The sequence below is a fragment of the Clupea harengus genome, chromosome 14 (genome assembly GCF_900700415.2).
Source record: "Clupea harengus chromosome 14, Ch_v2.0.2, whole genome shotgun sequence".
Classification (NCBI taxonomy): Eukaryota; Metazoa; Chordata; class Actinopteri; order Clupeiformes; family Clupeidae; genus Clupea; species Clupea harengus.
The window spans coordinates 27849774-27864156 of record NC_045165.1 but is presented as its reverse complement, the minus strand read 5'-3'; the positions used below and the strand labels follow the sequence as shown (position 1 = coordinate 27864156).

Here is a 14383-nt window from a genome sequence, read left to right as displayed (position 1 = left end):
ATATATATATATATATATATAAGGACACCTCAAAGGCTGCTATCCAACTTATACCATAGATACTACAAAGTGTTAAGGGCCTCTTGAAAGACTATTTTATTGTTTTCAGTTTTTCTTGTTTTTGGCTCTGCTTTCTATTTGAAATCTCATGTATCACACATGGCAGTCTTTACTGTTATGTACTCTTATCATTACTAATGTCCAGTTATATAGAACGGTCACTGAACTTCTAACCAGATCTATTCATACAGTGTATATGAAATAGAAATACAAGAAAACACATCAGATATATACAAAGATCAGTAATATTCTCCTTGATATGCAATAATCTGCTGTATGTCACTGCTCCCCAGCCTCAAACTGATGTGATGGCTTTGTGTGTGAATATTATGGGCCTGGTGTTGAAAAATGGGTTAGAGATACCAGAACTCTGATCAGTCAAATATTCATCAGTTTCTGAAACTGTATGTATCAGTGTGCTTACTTCCAGTTATGGCCTTAAACACACATACACACACACATACACACACACACAAAGTGCTTGCAAATCTATTCGATCCCAGCCTTCAATGAGAAAACGCTGTTCAAAATGAATTTCCTACACACCAAGACGTGTGCGGCTGCTTTGCGTGTGGGTTTGCGAGGGGTCGTGGAGGGTCAGTATATTGATTCTCCACAAATTTAAAGGGGAAAAAAGGGAAGGAGTCATTATGGAAATGGACCCGGCAGCTTCCTGTCTTAGACGCTTATCAGCCTTGCATTTTGTGTAACAAAGATGAACAAACCCACTACTGAACAACTAACCCACTGTAGCATATATATTTATATTTATATATTTATCCCTGCACTTCTCGCACTCTCCACTTCTTCTTTGCACTACTGTTGTGCAACATTTCACAGCTACTGTATATAGCCATTCCGCCTTGTACATACTTTGTACAAACTCCTTAGTCCATTGCACTGTTGCACTGTTTGTTTGTTTGTATTGTATTGTATTGTATTGTGTTGTATATTTTGTGTAAGCACACTGAGTCACTTTACCAAGTCAAATTCCTTGTTTGTGCAAACGTACTTGGCCAATAAAACCTGATTCTGATTCTGATTCTGAAAAACCTGATTCTGATTCTGAACATACCCTGTTCACAGGGAATACAGGAAAATATCTGGCGTAAAGAGTAAATAACTGGCCTTTGCCAATAAGGAGAAAGGAGAAAGACAAAAGGTAAAGGAGAGAAGGAAAAGGGGTATGAGAAGGGGTTGAGGGTCAAGACAAGCTCTTACCTGTGGTACTCATTGTATAGTACATAGGAGACGGGGAGAACACCTGGGCAGCAAAGTCCTCAAAGGTCATGACCTCACGATGGTTCTGAATGATAGCCTCCAGGTAGAGTGCCCGCTCCTCATAGCTTAGTGACTCAGAGTTAAGGAATCAATGCATGATAGCTCAGTAACAAACACAAGATGTAATGCATGCAATTACATTAGATTACTCGGCAAAAAAACGATTTGGTGTGCCACAGGGTTCAATTATGGGAACACTCATATTTTGCATGCATAAGATTAGGAACAGAGACAATATTTAAATGACAGGCAAAAATAACTCATAAATGGAACGTCAAATCTTACACAAGACCATCTTTTGGTAATAATGCAGAGAAAATAATACAGCACAACATCAAACTGCGTTTCACATTTATGTCAAGCACAGTAAAAAAAAAAAAGTGACCTGCCTCCCACTGTTTTCAGTCAGTTCCCATATCAACAACACATGTCCCCCTAATGTAAAACTTCAGGAGTTTTTAGAGTATAGAACATTCAGGTGCATTCCTTTGTGGGTGTGTGTAGACGCATGTGGAAAGTGTGAAAGTGAAAGACTTCTGCCTCAGGCAATCAGTTTCAGGCTTGAACTCCTGATGACTGTGTTGTCTAATGAATAGCCTGCCAGGGCGCTCCAGAGTGGAGCCACACGCCTGCCTGCTGAAATTCTAAAGGGACCCACTGATGCCATTCCCGCCTCATTATGGAAACTGCTTATGCTGCGCGGTGCTAGGCTGTTGCCAAGGCCCCACCACTCCACCATGGCCGAGCTGTCAAATCCACAGTTCCTGTCTGGTTGACAAACTTGTGTGTGTGTGTGTGTGTGTGTGTGTGTGTGTGTAGTGGTACAGCCACGTGCCGGCGCAGCAGGGGCTGAGGCAGCCGTGACAAATTGTTGAAAGGGTCTGTCTCAGCCCAGCACTGACAAGCACCTGAGCCTGAGGCCTGGACACAGGGAGGGGAGCAATCTGCTTCCCTCCATTTCTGCCTCCATCAACATGCACATAGAGGAGGGGAGGATGGAGGGAGGAGAGATGGAGGAAGGGAGAGCGGGTGGAATGGAGAAAAAGACAAAGAGATGGAAGAGGCTATCAAATCTTGAATAACGCAAAAGGAGAGGGACCAAAAAAAATAAATGGTGAACAGGTTTGTCCCCATTGCTGTTTGAATTTAAAAGTCAACAGGTGGGCACACCACACCACAGGACAAACACATGCTAGACTATATGAAGGAAAATGGGAGCAACTATTCTGATGCGATGCTTTTCATTACATCATCATTATGTTCTAGCCATTTTGTAGTTTTGCCCTTACTGAAAACCAAGACACAATATTCCCACTTCTGCAGTTGTGGCAATCTAGGATCAAATGACAGTGACTGATTAGCTCAGGCTAAGCATCAAGTACGCACTACACCAAGTCATCAACTTTAGCTCATAATAACAACACAAAGAGAGAGGACTGACACATGGATGGATGGAATAAAGGAAGAAAAATGAAGATTTCAAAAAAGCATAGAGAGGGAGAAAAAGACAAGCGAAAAAATGAGGACAGCAAAAACCCAGAATGGCACTAGGTCAACAGAGCCATATGCCGCTCCATTATGGGAGATGCAGATGACTGCAGCGTGGCCTGTTATTGAGATTCAGAGAGCAAATATTGACTCCAGCTGGGGCTTCCACTGCTTCAGAGAGAGAGAGAGAGAAGCGAGCGGGAGAAAAAGAGAGAAATACGAAGAAGAAAAACAGGATTGAACAGAGGCAAACAACTAGAAATAAATGAATCGTGATCACTCCCCTTGGTCCACCAAATGATGAATAAATGCACAGTTCAGTCCCTGTAATGCATCTGGTTGATTTGTCTCTCTCGCCCGCCCGCCCCCCCCCCCCCCCCCCCCCACCCAACCTAACCCCCCGACCTTGTTTGTCTTTAATCACAGCGCACACTGAGTACAGCATGTTCCACTTCATAAATGCAAATGGTGGCCAGGTTAGTGCAGACCGGGGCTCAGTAATTCAATCTAAGGACACACTAAAAAGGGTGACGCACGCCACATTCCTCTGACCCAAGCCAGGCCATAGACAAGCACAGCATCCGTACTAGACACAACTTTATCTTGCTGGCCACACTAGACCAGCATCAAGTCCAAACCTGAACCTGACACCGCTGTATTAGGTAGCTATCTGTGCCTAGAATAACAACACATTGAATTATCATCAATTCGATAGAAAGTGTTGCATCAGACCAGGTGAAGTCTATGAAATGGAAATGCACAAGTTCCTTTAAAGGGTAAAAATAAGTTATATAACCTCTTAGCTGTTTGTACCTCTACATCACATGTAGCACAGGGAAGAGGTTACTTTTGCAACTGACAATATGTTAATGAACTGTCCCTGAGTCAGTCACTCCATATGGGAAGTCCAGGATGACCTGACACCCCGACAGAAGGTGTGAAGAAGTTTGGGATTTCCCAGTCCCCCAGTAAGACACATCAACCTTGAACCAACTGTGAGCAACGGCCAGCTGAGGCCGTGTGAGAGGGGATTTTCCTGGAGAGCATCCTAATGCACTAACTCCTTCATAAACCACAGGTCTCTATGAGCGAACAATTCTTTACTAATAAATGTTCCAGGAAACGCACAGCAGAATAACACCTAGATTCTGTGAAATGAAGGGAAAATGCAACAGCAGAGAGCATCTTCCAACATGAGCAGATTTAACAACAACAGCAGGAGGCAAAAAAAACCAACACCCTGCTATGTAAAATAATGTGATGACCTCACTCAAACAGAGGTCAGCCTCTGGCAAGATGGGAAAAGAAGAGGAAGAAAGGAACCACAATGGCCCCGTTATGGAGGAGTGAGGAAAGGGAAAAAAAAAAAACAGAGATGACTTAAATCCACTTAATGACGAAAGTGACTTCTAAGCATTTTGAAGAGCGAGGGGTTTAACAGATAATGGGCCTTTTCCTCTCATGGCAAGCCTCTCCCCCCTCAGGCTCCCTCTCTTTGCCTTCAGGGTGCACCAGGTGACAAAGAGAATGAATCACCACTCAGATGAAGCTGGGGCCCTTGGGGACGCCAGTGACTCATGGCCAATGCTGGGACTGGCTTAGCAGACACTGTCCTGTGCCTTACGCACATAAGGTGAGACGTCCACTCCAAAACCACATTAAGCGAGACCAACAGGCCACCAGCCAACCTCAGAGCCACTGCACAACCTCTATGGAGCCAGTTATAAGGCGGGGGGGGGGGGGGGGGGGTTGGATCTGTGTGTGTGTGTGTGTGTGTGTGATTGTGTGAGTGTGTGAGTGTGAGATGTGTCAGTGTGTGTGGGAGGGCATAAGACAGCGGGATTGTGTGCATGTCAGTCCTCCAGATGGCAGGGACGGCCAGTCCAACCAGTGGGGAATTGAGGGGGTCAGCCACTCTGACGCATCAAAGCCAAGGTCAGGGGGCAACCGTGGCCATGTTCAAGGTGAGTGGGGACCAAGGGCCAGAGGGTGGAGGGCTAGGGTGGGTGGGTGGGGGTGACGAGGCGAAGGGGGTCTCAGATGGCCCCTCATTAACAGTCTGCTCAGGCCGGCGCATCCTTGGGGACCCCTTCTGAACTGTCCCCTCCACACTCCCTTTTGTGTCCCCTCACACACACAGGCAGACAAAAGGAGTGGACCCCCTCAGGGGCCTCAGCCTCAGCCTCAGCCTCAGCCTCAGCAGTGGACTGCACAGGTTCACAGGGCTGACCAAACCATGTGCCTGGATCTATGATGAAGACATATATATCTAAACATGTCAACAGTCCTTATATAGTCACTGGTGCTAAGCAGTAAATCAACAACAAAATAATAATATTTAATAATATGACCCCCCTGCTACCCTCTGGCAGGCGCTACCGGGCCACTACAGCCCGCACCTCCAGACTGCAGAACAGTTTCATCCCCAGGGCCATCACAGAACTAAATAATCACACAACCCTCATACCCTCCACCCAGCACAACTGCACTTTTTTTAGTGGTTGCACAAACACATTTCGTTGTGTATCCAATGCACAATGACAAATAAAGTCTATTCTAATAAAAAAACGAAACGTAACATACATACACAAATCAGATGGAGAGAGAAATCAAGGCTCATTTCCATCTGATTTCAAAGCTGTGCGAATGCCATTCAGGCCACATGCATATAAGCATGACCAGAGAGCCCCTCATTGCATTTGGAAGGTTTGGCTTTTGTGAGAGAGGGGAGAGCAGAGAGTAATGTGGGGGGGGGGGGGGGCAGGAGGGAAATGGAAATGTTTTTTTAAAAGCTCAGTGGGCAGCAGGGGCCAGGATTACACACAGCCGAGGTCAATTAGAGAGCCGGGGAGCCTCACGCCTCCGAGGCCGCCTGTCCAAGACTTCAGGGTCATCTGGCCTCCCAGCAGCGTGGAGACATTATCAGTCACTTATGCCAGACCTCCAGGGTAGGGGTTCTGCTTCTGGATGAACCACTTCAACCCCTTTTCTGGACAGGTTGGAGAAAGGAAAGGAAGTAGGAGAGCCTGACAAATAAAGAGGAATGGTTTTTAAATCATGATGTTTCTCAAATGGGGTTAAATTCGTTTTTCTTTTCTTCTGTCTGTTGCCTCTTTGGCATGAGGAGTGGCTGAAGTTCATGTGGAGTGTGTCTGAATGGGCTTGACCTCCTCTCTAGCCAAGTGCCAGTCATTAACCTCTACCAATCAGCTTGACCTTGGCAGAGAGGAGGGTGGAGCAGTAGGCAATTTGTGTGATTTCGGTGCAGGAAAAAAAAATTCGAAGAGGCTTTTGGGATGCAGGCAGAATAGGCATACCGCACATGCCCGGCTCCTCTGAATGGAATGTTCTGGCAAGCCGTAATGAGTGCCACGTTCTTCTAATGAATCTCACTTCTTTGGCGGCTTTTAATGAGGCACTGAGAGCAACACTGAGTCGTTAGTCACAGACAGACAGTGTTACCTCCATGAGGGCGGGGCAGAAACGCCGCCATGACCTGCACATACTGCCACCAGCAACACTTCACTATCGCCATGCTGGATCCTCACTTCACTATCGCCATGCTAGATCCTCACTTCACTATCGCCATGCTAGATCCTCACTTTCACTATCGCCATGCTAGATCCTCACTTCACTATCGCCATGCTAGATCCTCACTTCACTATCGCCATGCTAGATCCTCACTTCACTATCGCCATGCTAGATCCTCACTTCACTATCGCCATGCTAGATCCTCACTTCACTATTAGCATGCTAGATCCTCACTTCACTATCGCCATGCTAGATCCTCACTTCACTATCGCCATGCCACCAGCATCACTTCACTATCGCCATGCTAGATCCTCACTTCACTATCGCCATGCTAGATCCGCACTTCACTATCGCCATGCTAGATCCTCACTTCACTATCGTCATGCTAGATCCTCACTTCACTATCGCCATGCTAGATCCTCACTTCACTATTAGCATGCTAGATCCTCACTTCACTATCGCCATGCTAGATCCTCACTTCACTATCGCCATGCCACCAGCATCACTTCACTATCGCCATGCTAGATCCTCACTTCACTATCGCCATGCTAGATCCGCACTTCACTATCGCCATGCTAGATCCTCACTTCACTATCGTCATGCTAGATCCTCACTTCACTATCGCCATGCTAGATCCTCACTTCACTATTAGCATGCTAGATCCTCACTTCACTATCGCCATGCTAGATCCTCACTTCACTATCGCCATGCCACCAGCATCACTTCACTATCGCCATGCTAGATCCTCACTTCACTATCGCCATGCTAGATCCTCACTTCACTATCGCCATGCTAGATCCTCATGCTAGATCCTCACTTCACTATCGCCATGCTAGATCCTCATGCTAGATCCTCACTTCACTATCGCCATGCTAGATCCTCATGCTAGATCCTCACTTCACTATCGCCATGCTAGATCCTCATGCTAGATCCTCACTTCACTATCGCCATGCTAGATCCTCACTTCACTATCCTCATGCTAGATCCTCCACACAAAAAAAACTCTTTGCTGCATGAGCACTGGTTGGAGCAGGTGGAAATGACACTTCAAACATTGTGCCACACAAGAGGAGAAGGCAGCAGGAGAGGGAGAGGGGGAGAGGGAGAGGAGAGGAGAGGACGGAGGAGTGTCAGCAGTCACAGCTCATATGAGACGGCCATGCCGACATCAGCCCGAACAATGGCAGGTGTTGATTGGAGAACTTCTGGGTGTCTGGCTACCTGTTGTCACAGTGCCGGCCTGAGGTGCGAAGCCCGTCCCAGCGGAAGGATTGGGGAGGAGGTGTCAGGTGATTATGGAGTAGAAAAAAAATGGAGAGAGAGAAAGAGAGCAAGAGAGATGGAGGGAAAGACAGAGATGGAATAAGGGAATAAGGGTAGAGAGAGGCAGCAGACTACATGATGTGAGGAAATCTCCAGGTGACTAGAGGAATACAGTCTGAGAGAGCCAATCAAAAGAGAGAGCCATTTTCATGTGCTGGGCGAGTGGAACAATGCACCTGCCCCGTCCCAGCTGACGCGCCCCAGTGGTGTCGCTCCAGCCCCTTAAGACTCATTACAGCTCATGCTCTCAGATCGAAGAAATGATTACGGAGATGATGAACCAGACGAAACAAACTAATAGAGTGGAGGTGGACGCAGAGTGGACGAGACGGGGCTGAAATAATCAAAACATAAAATCACTGTCCATACCTGCCTCTCCAGAGCGCACGAGCCAGCCGGGAGAAAAGGAGTAGGGGGAGGGGAGGAGGAGAAAAGAGGCTCTTTACTATAACAGCAGGCCTCATTAGGCTCAACAGTGGGAAAGTCTGAGGAGAGGGGGTGGGGAGGTGATAGAAGGGGGGGACCAAGGGGTGGCAGGGTAAGAACAGGTTAATTGAACCTCGGGGAGAAGGGTTGGGGATGGAGACGCCAGCCTCACCTCTCATCCATCCTTTTGGGGAGGGGAGGGGGGGGGGAGCAGACAAGAGTGACATCACACCCCGCGTCCGGATTCCCACAAAGGACTGGCAGACCAGTCCAGCCATTGGCGTTGGAAGGTGATTTGTGATAACACTAAATCATGCATGTGTCATTACCACGATCGCGCACCCTCAAAAGCCTGAGACACCAAATATTGATCGGGTCCATGGTGACAAAGGGTAGGGCTTGTTCGCACATTTTCAACAACTTTAAAAGGCGGTTAACTTCTGTTGCATTACTTTGGGTCGCGACACCCAGCATCTCAGTTGAGTGCTAAGGTCAAAAGAGTGCGAGCCACACTTCCCGATGACTCCACTCTAAGAGATATATATCGCCTAGTCATCCTCTTCGATCCATGTGCAATATTAAGATAGAATCTCCTTTTATATCCACTGCCTGTCACTGCACCTACTTACATGTTTGCGATCTCTAAAATGGATTTGGGACAATTCACATTTGGCAAACTAGTAAATGATTGAGATGAGATTGGTTTCCAATGAATTTCATGGCCATTCTGCTGTGGCAGAGTAAAAGGCTTGTAGCTTGTAGCAAAGTAACAGGTAAAGCTTATTCGTAAGCTTTTCAATAAACAAATCAAAATGGCACAGTGAGTTTGGATCCCCAATGGCCATGCATGAGTTAAGGTGCGGGTTTACTATGGGCAAGAGCGGTTAACCCAGTTCTTTTTCTCTCTAACGGAACAAGAACACTTCTGAAGGTCTTACTACAGAAAGTAAGCACAAACAAGCTATATTATTAAGGTGGGCTTGCTATTTTGAATGTAAATACAACAATACCAGCGTGATCTCTTGTTTATCTGGTTTAATTTAATTTAGTTTCATTATGCTGAAATGCTGAAGGATTCAGTCAGAGTCTTTGGAGATTTTTTTGAAAGAAGAAAATTCTATGGCAAGCATCTGTTGCTATGGCAGGAGAGTAAACACACACACACACACACACCCCCACACACACACACAGGGCCCCTATGGGATGCATTGTCATAGCGGCAGACAAGAAGCAGCACACAAAAGCTATCAGTGCCCGCAGTACAGAGGCTGCTGGAGTACAGAGGTCAACCATCGTCAAGTGGCTCGTGCATGAGTATATATATCACACATTCTGAGGCTAGCGCCACAAGAAGACCTTAGTGAGCTCGCTAGATAGCTGATACCTGATATTTTACAAAATGTAACACAACAGCAGAAAAAAACAGATCCACATAACACACATCCGAACACTGAAGAGTGAACTGATCTTGCTAACATGCAATGCTCCGGACCAAAGGAAACAGACGACTGATTTCACTCTATTGCTGAGTGCTCCCAAAACAAATCATCTGAATCTAAACAAAACCCCGGGTCCTCCAATGGAACAGCAGCTTCATGAGAGGACTCTGCTGAATGCTCTGAGATAATGAAATATTAACGGCTGGGATTGAGCCCGCCTGCTATGTTAATGAGGCCTGTGGAATGTGCCCAGAAATGTCCACCACACGCAGACATGCCACTCTGTAATGCACTCTCCTTTTCACCCTCTTCACACAGAGAGGCAGGCGACTGAAGACCCCGAGCAAACATTCAGTTGCCTCAGCTTGGCCTGGTGGTCTTTAGTGCATGCCAGGAATGGAGTGACTTAACAACAGAGTCAGTGGGAACGTGCACAGTGACATTCACAGCTTGTGCTTGTGCTTGTGCTCACGGTCATGTCTACGTGGTTGTCATATTGACATCCCCCTTACAAAAACTAATATAGGTAAAATAGCTTTTAAGTTCTTTGCTTCCCATAAATGGAACACTATTCAAGTGGAGTTGAAATTAACCAAGTATTTGTCTGTCAACCAATTTAAGAGCCTTTTAGATAATAAGGATGTGCCTCAATGTTGTTGTTTTGAATGATTCTCTGATTTAATTTTTTTTACTTTATGTTATTTTATTTATTTATTTTTTATGCTTAATTTCTGAGTTGTTTGGTGTGTGTTTTTTTTAAAAATGTATTTTGTCTGTTTCGTTTTGTTGTGGTTTGTTTATGTATTGTTCTTCTGTACTATGTGGCCTCAATCAGGGCATTGCTGCAAAAGAGCCCTGTGCTCAGTCAATTTCTCCCTGAATAAACAATGATGATGATGATGATGATATTTAGAATGGGATGGACAGTATGTAGAAGAAAACAGGAAGAGACATTTTAGCAGTATTTCTAATTAAGTTTGATTTAACTTAGTGTACATTATTAGGTAGAAACTGATACATTATTGGTAGGAACGGATACATATTCAATAACTGGTTTCCCCTCTCAGGTACAATGTCTTTTCGAAATTGTTTTCCAGTACTGAATATTTCTAGGAAAAAAGTAGCATGTGTTTTGTCATTGTTGTGCCTCCCTTTTGCCCTTTTGTTCAATCTAGAAACAAAGATTCGAATAAAGAGGGAAGACCAAGCCTACTCTGAGCCACTTGGAGGATGTGTGCTAAGATGGGGATGTGGGGATGTGGGGGGGGGGGGGGGGGGGTTGGAAGTCTGTGCGGGCACAAACCTTTATTCCCCCCCTTTTCTCTTCTCCTTCTAAATGGAATCCTCGCCTCAAGCTATACTGTGCAGTCAAGCGCACTATTACACAGCAACAATTAGAAAGGGGATGAAGCCTGGCACCTGGTCCTCTTGCATTCTGGGGGCCTTCAGTGGCAGCTGACTGTAAACCCATACAGCCCCCACCCACACACACACACACACACACACACACACACCCTCGCCAAAACCCCCTCCCCCGCCAGGTGGTCCTCCTTCAATAACATTAGCTAGTCACTTCAGGGTTAATCAGAAGTCCGCCTTGGCCCCCAATCCGCCTGCATGGAGCCTATTCAGGCGCCCACAGACAGCGTGTCTTTTATGGGCGGACCAGACAATGTGGCCGCCGGCTCGTCCCAATGAAGGGAGATCTGGGAAGAAGAGTAGAAGAGCGGAAGGAGAGAGAAGAAAAAGAGAAGAAGAACAAGAAAAAGGGAGATCATTTAACTATGTGGCTGGCTCCTCCCTCGGAAGGGCCTGGCTAGCTCTTCACAGGGGCAGGGCCTTGTTTGGAGCCCACGGGTGCGGGGTGCGGGGCGCAGGGAATAATTGGGGCTTTTCAGGGGACAAAAACCAGATGGAGGAAAGAGAGGAGTGAGTCGAGTGAAGTGGCGCAGCATCTCCACAGACATTGTGAAATGCCAAGGGGAGGGAGGCAGGGAGGGAGGGAGGGAGGGAGGGGAGGGGGGAGGGGAGGGGGGGAGGGAGGGAGGGGGGGGGGGGGTTTAACCAGGAGGATGGAGATAAAAACAAGTGGGTGTAGCTCCATCCAGCAGCACACAGCTAGATGCCGCGGGGGGTATAAAAGCCTCTCTTCCAGCTTCCATCCCTGACTCTGAAATCCAAGCATGAATACCGTTCATCTGAATGACAATAGCTATAGATTTGTTCCCCCAAAACTGCTGTTAGGGGCCTGAGCAGCAATTAGCAGCTATACATACAGCAGCCAATGAAGATGGGTGTCTACAACATGATAATGAAATGCTAGGAGCTTTTGTTTCATGGACAAAAACATACTCCGTCCGTCTGCCGTCCAGGAAAGGGAAGAAAGAAGAGAGAGAGAAGTGCAATGCTTTAGGAGATAAAGTGTCAATCACACCACAGAGAAAGGCCCACTGAATGGGGCAACCGTGAGGCAACCGTGAGGCTGGAGGCAGGTCTGACCACGACTACAGATAATGTGTGGCTGAATCTCAACTGCCGCTCAGTGATGCTGTCGTGGAACTTCAAAAGGTCACAAGCAAAAAACAAACAAAAAAAACAATCACACATTACTAACAACACAAAGTGATCTGAATGTCAGGTTTCAGACATGAATTAGGATCAAGGATATCGAAAAACAATTGCCGAACAACAACAACAAAACTAAGCAAAACAAGAAAAGGAAAGGCAAAAACAAAAGATAATACGCCGACACATTTCTGCACAACTGGGTTCAAATCTCAGTCAGTTCTTGTGTAAACTGGACTTGCGTTCGGCCTCCATGTGGTGTCCTTCCCATTCTGAGGAGGCCCGACAGGACCGTCCACCAGCCTGCCTCGGCCAGTCCCATCACACGCTCCGGTGCTTCTCCACGGTGACCAAAGTGAGGTCTGGCACTCCAGAACGCCAAGCCTCCCCATTACCACATCAAAGGGCGGCACCTCTGAGAAGGAGTGCTGGGCGCAAGCGAAACAAAACACAACACAACACGCAGGACAAATAAAAGAATCACGATGCACACTTTTATGTTGGCATTGTACATTTTTTCTTTTCTTTTTTTTTTTTTTTTTGATCCTGCTTGTTTTTTGTTTGTCAATCAACGCAGAAAATTCCATTTTGCGCTTAAGATGCAAATGCCCCCCGGTACAAGGGCATCCTCCAGCCTCGGACACAATCAATCGCGGGCCGTCGAGGAGTCGGCATTGCCTTTGAACTGTTAAAGTGGGGTTTTAATGCGCAACTTATAAATAATCAACTAATTCCTCTTCAGTCACTGATTGAATAGAGGAAGGTGGGGGGAGGAACGAAACGGGACAAGACGCGTGTCTAGTCTGAATGGCCACAGTGACCTTCTCCACAAATGACCTGTGAGGCCAAAACAGGAAAGGAGAGGAAGACAAACATGCTTAAGAATAATCTTGAAGGAGGAAAGCAACACGTCCACTGAGTACACAGATACTCACAATAACGTGTATGTTATGTTTCGTTTTATAGACTGTATGCCCATGACATTTTCAATGCCATTTTTTGAGTTAAGCTGCACGTTGGGTTGCTTTGGCAAGAGACTAGGCCCTGAGAGACTCTTGAAATGCATAATGAAGGATTTCTACGGGTACTGTAGTCTGAAATACAGATCCAGATATATCACATACACACAACACACGCATACACGCAGGGACAGTGACAGGTGCATTCACATGCAGGCACACTCATGACAGACATACACACACACACAGGAGAGACAGAAATAAATGACATCATCTGACATTCAATAGACAATGACTGCAAAGACCACTAGAGCTGACTCAAATCCAAAACTCAAATCCAAAGGCTTTCTTCATAAATCTCTTAGGCCTTCACACACACACTAGGAGTAGAAGCGTGCACACACACACACAGACACACATAAACACACAAACACATTCCCATACACAGAGTGCCAATGCTTGCCAGGATCCCTCATTAACACTCCCCTAAAGCTGCCATGAACAAAAGACACGAAAGCGAAGGAAGAAGGGAAGAAGGGAAGGCGGGAGGGAGCGAGCGAGCGAGCGCACAAAAGTACCCACAGAACTAATCAATGAGAACACATCCATTGTGGGAGGCAAACAAGAACAACATCCATTTGGATAACCTGAGAGGGGGAACAGCTTTCACCGCAGTGCAAGCAGCCTGTCAGAGGAAGAGGAGGAGGAGGAGGAGGAGGAGAAAAGGAGGAGGAGGAGGTGAGGAGGGAGAGTTCATTAATTAAACAGGGCTGGGGGGAGCAGATGGAAGGGGCTAGCCGGATGCTAATAAGCTCCAGCAGACAGGCTGTGTTTCGCCGCGCGGGGCCTCGCACTCGGCTCGCACGCACATCAATCACAATTAACGCCGGGGCAACCTCCCCCCCTCTAGCTCCACGAGCACCCAGTCAGTCAGTCAGTCAGTCACACAATGGAGCCGGACTAGCTTGAGGGCCTCATGCTCGCTCACCCTGCAGGAGGGGTTTGGCAGAGGAGGACCTCGACTTCCACACACACTCCCAACTTCATTCGTTTAGTTGTTATTTTTTCCATTTTTTGTCCTAAAGGCTCCCCACATGAACTGCCTAACCCTAACCCTAACACTTCACAGTCTGTCTGGCTGATCACTGAGGCTGAGGCTGAGTCAGAGTAGGCCTCCAACTCACGTCACATGTGTAAAATGCTCTTTTTCTATGCAACTCAAATAGCTACACCCACGTTTTTGTCCGCCACTGGTGTGGATGGCAATGGAACGTGAAAGATCACATTTGTACATTTCTCCATCCTAAAGAC

At 46.7% G+C, this 14383-nt stretch overlaps 1 protein-coding gene across 8 annotated transcripts in view; it reads right to left on the bottom strand.

Annotated features, from left to right (window-relative positions):
- Positions 1-14383, bottom strand: part of ralgapa2 (Ral GTPase activating protein catalytic subunit alpha 2) — a 127851-nt gene that overhangs the window by 8005 nt on the left and 105463 nt on the right. For all 8 annotated transcript variants that reach the window (XM_031579785.2, XM_031579788.2, XM_031579789.2 and 5 more), the window contains one exon: positions 1282-1406. In XM_031579785.2, coding sequence (XP_031435645.1) covers positions 1282-1406 — 125 coding nt within the window. The remainder of the gene's footprint in view (positions 1-1281; positions 1407-14383) is intronic.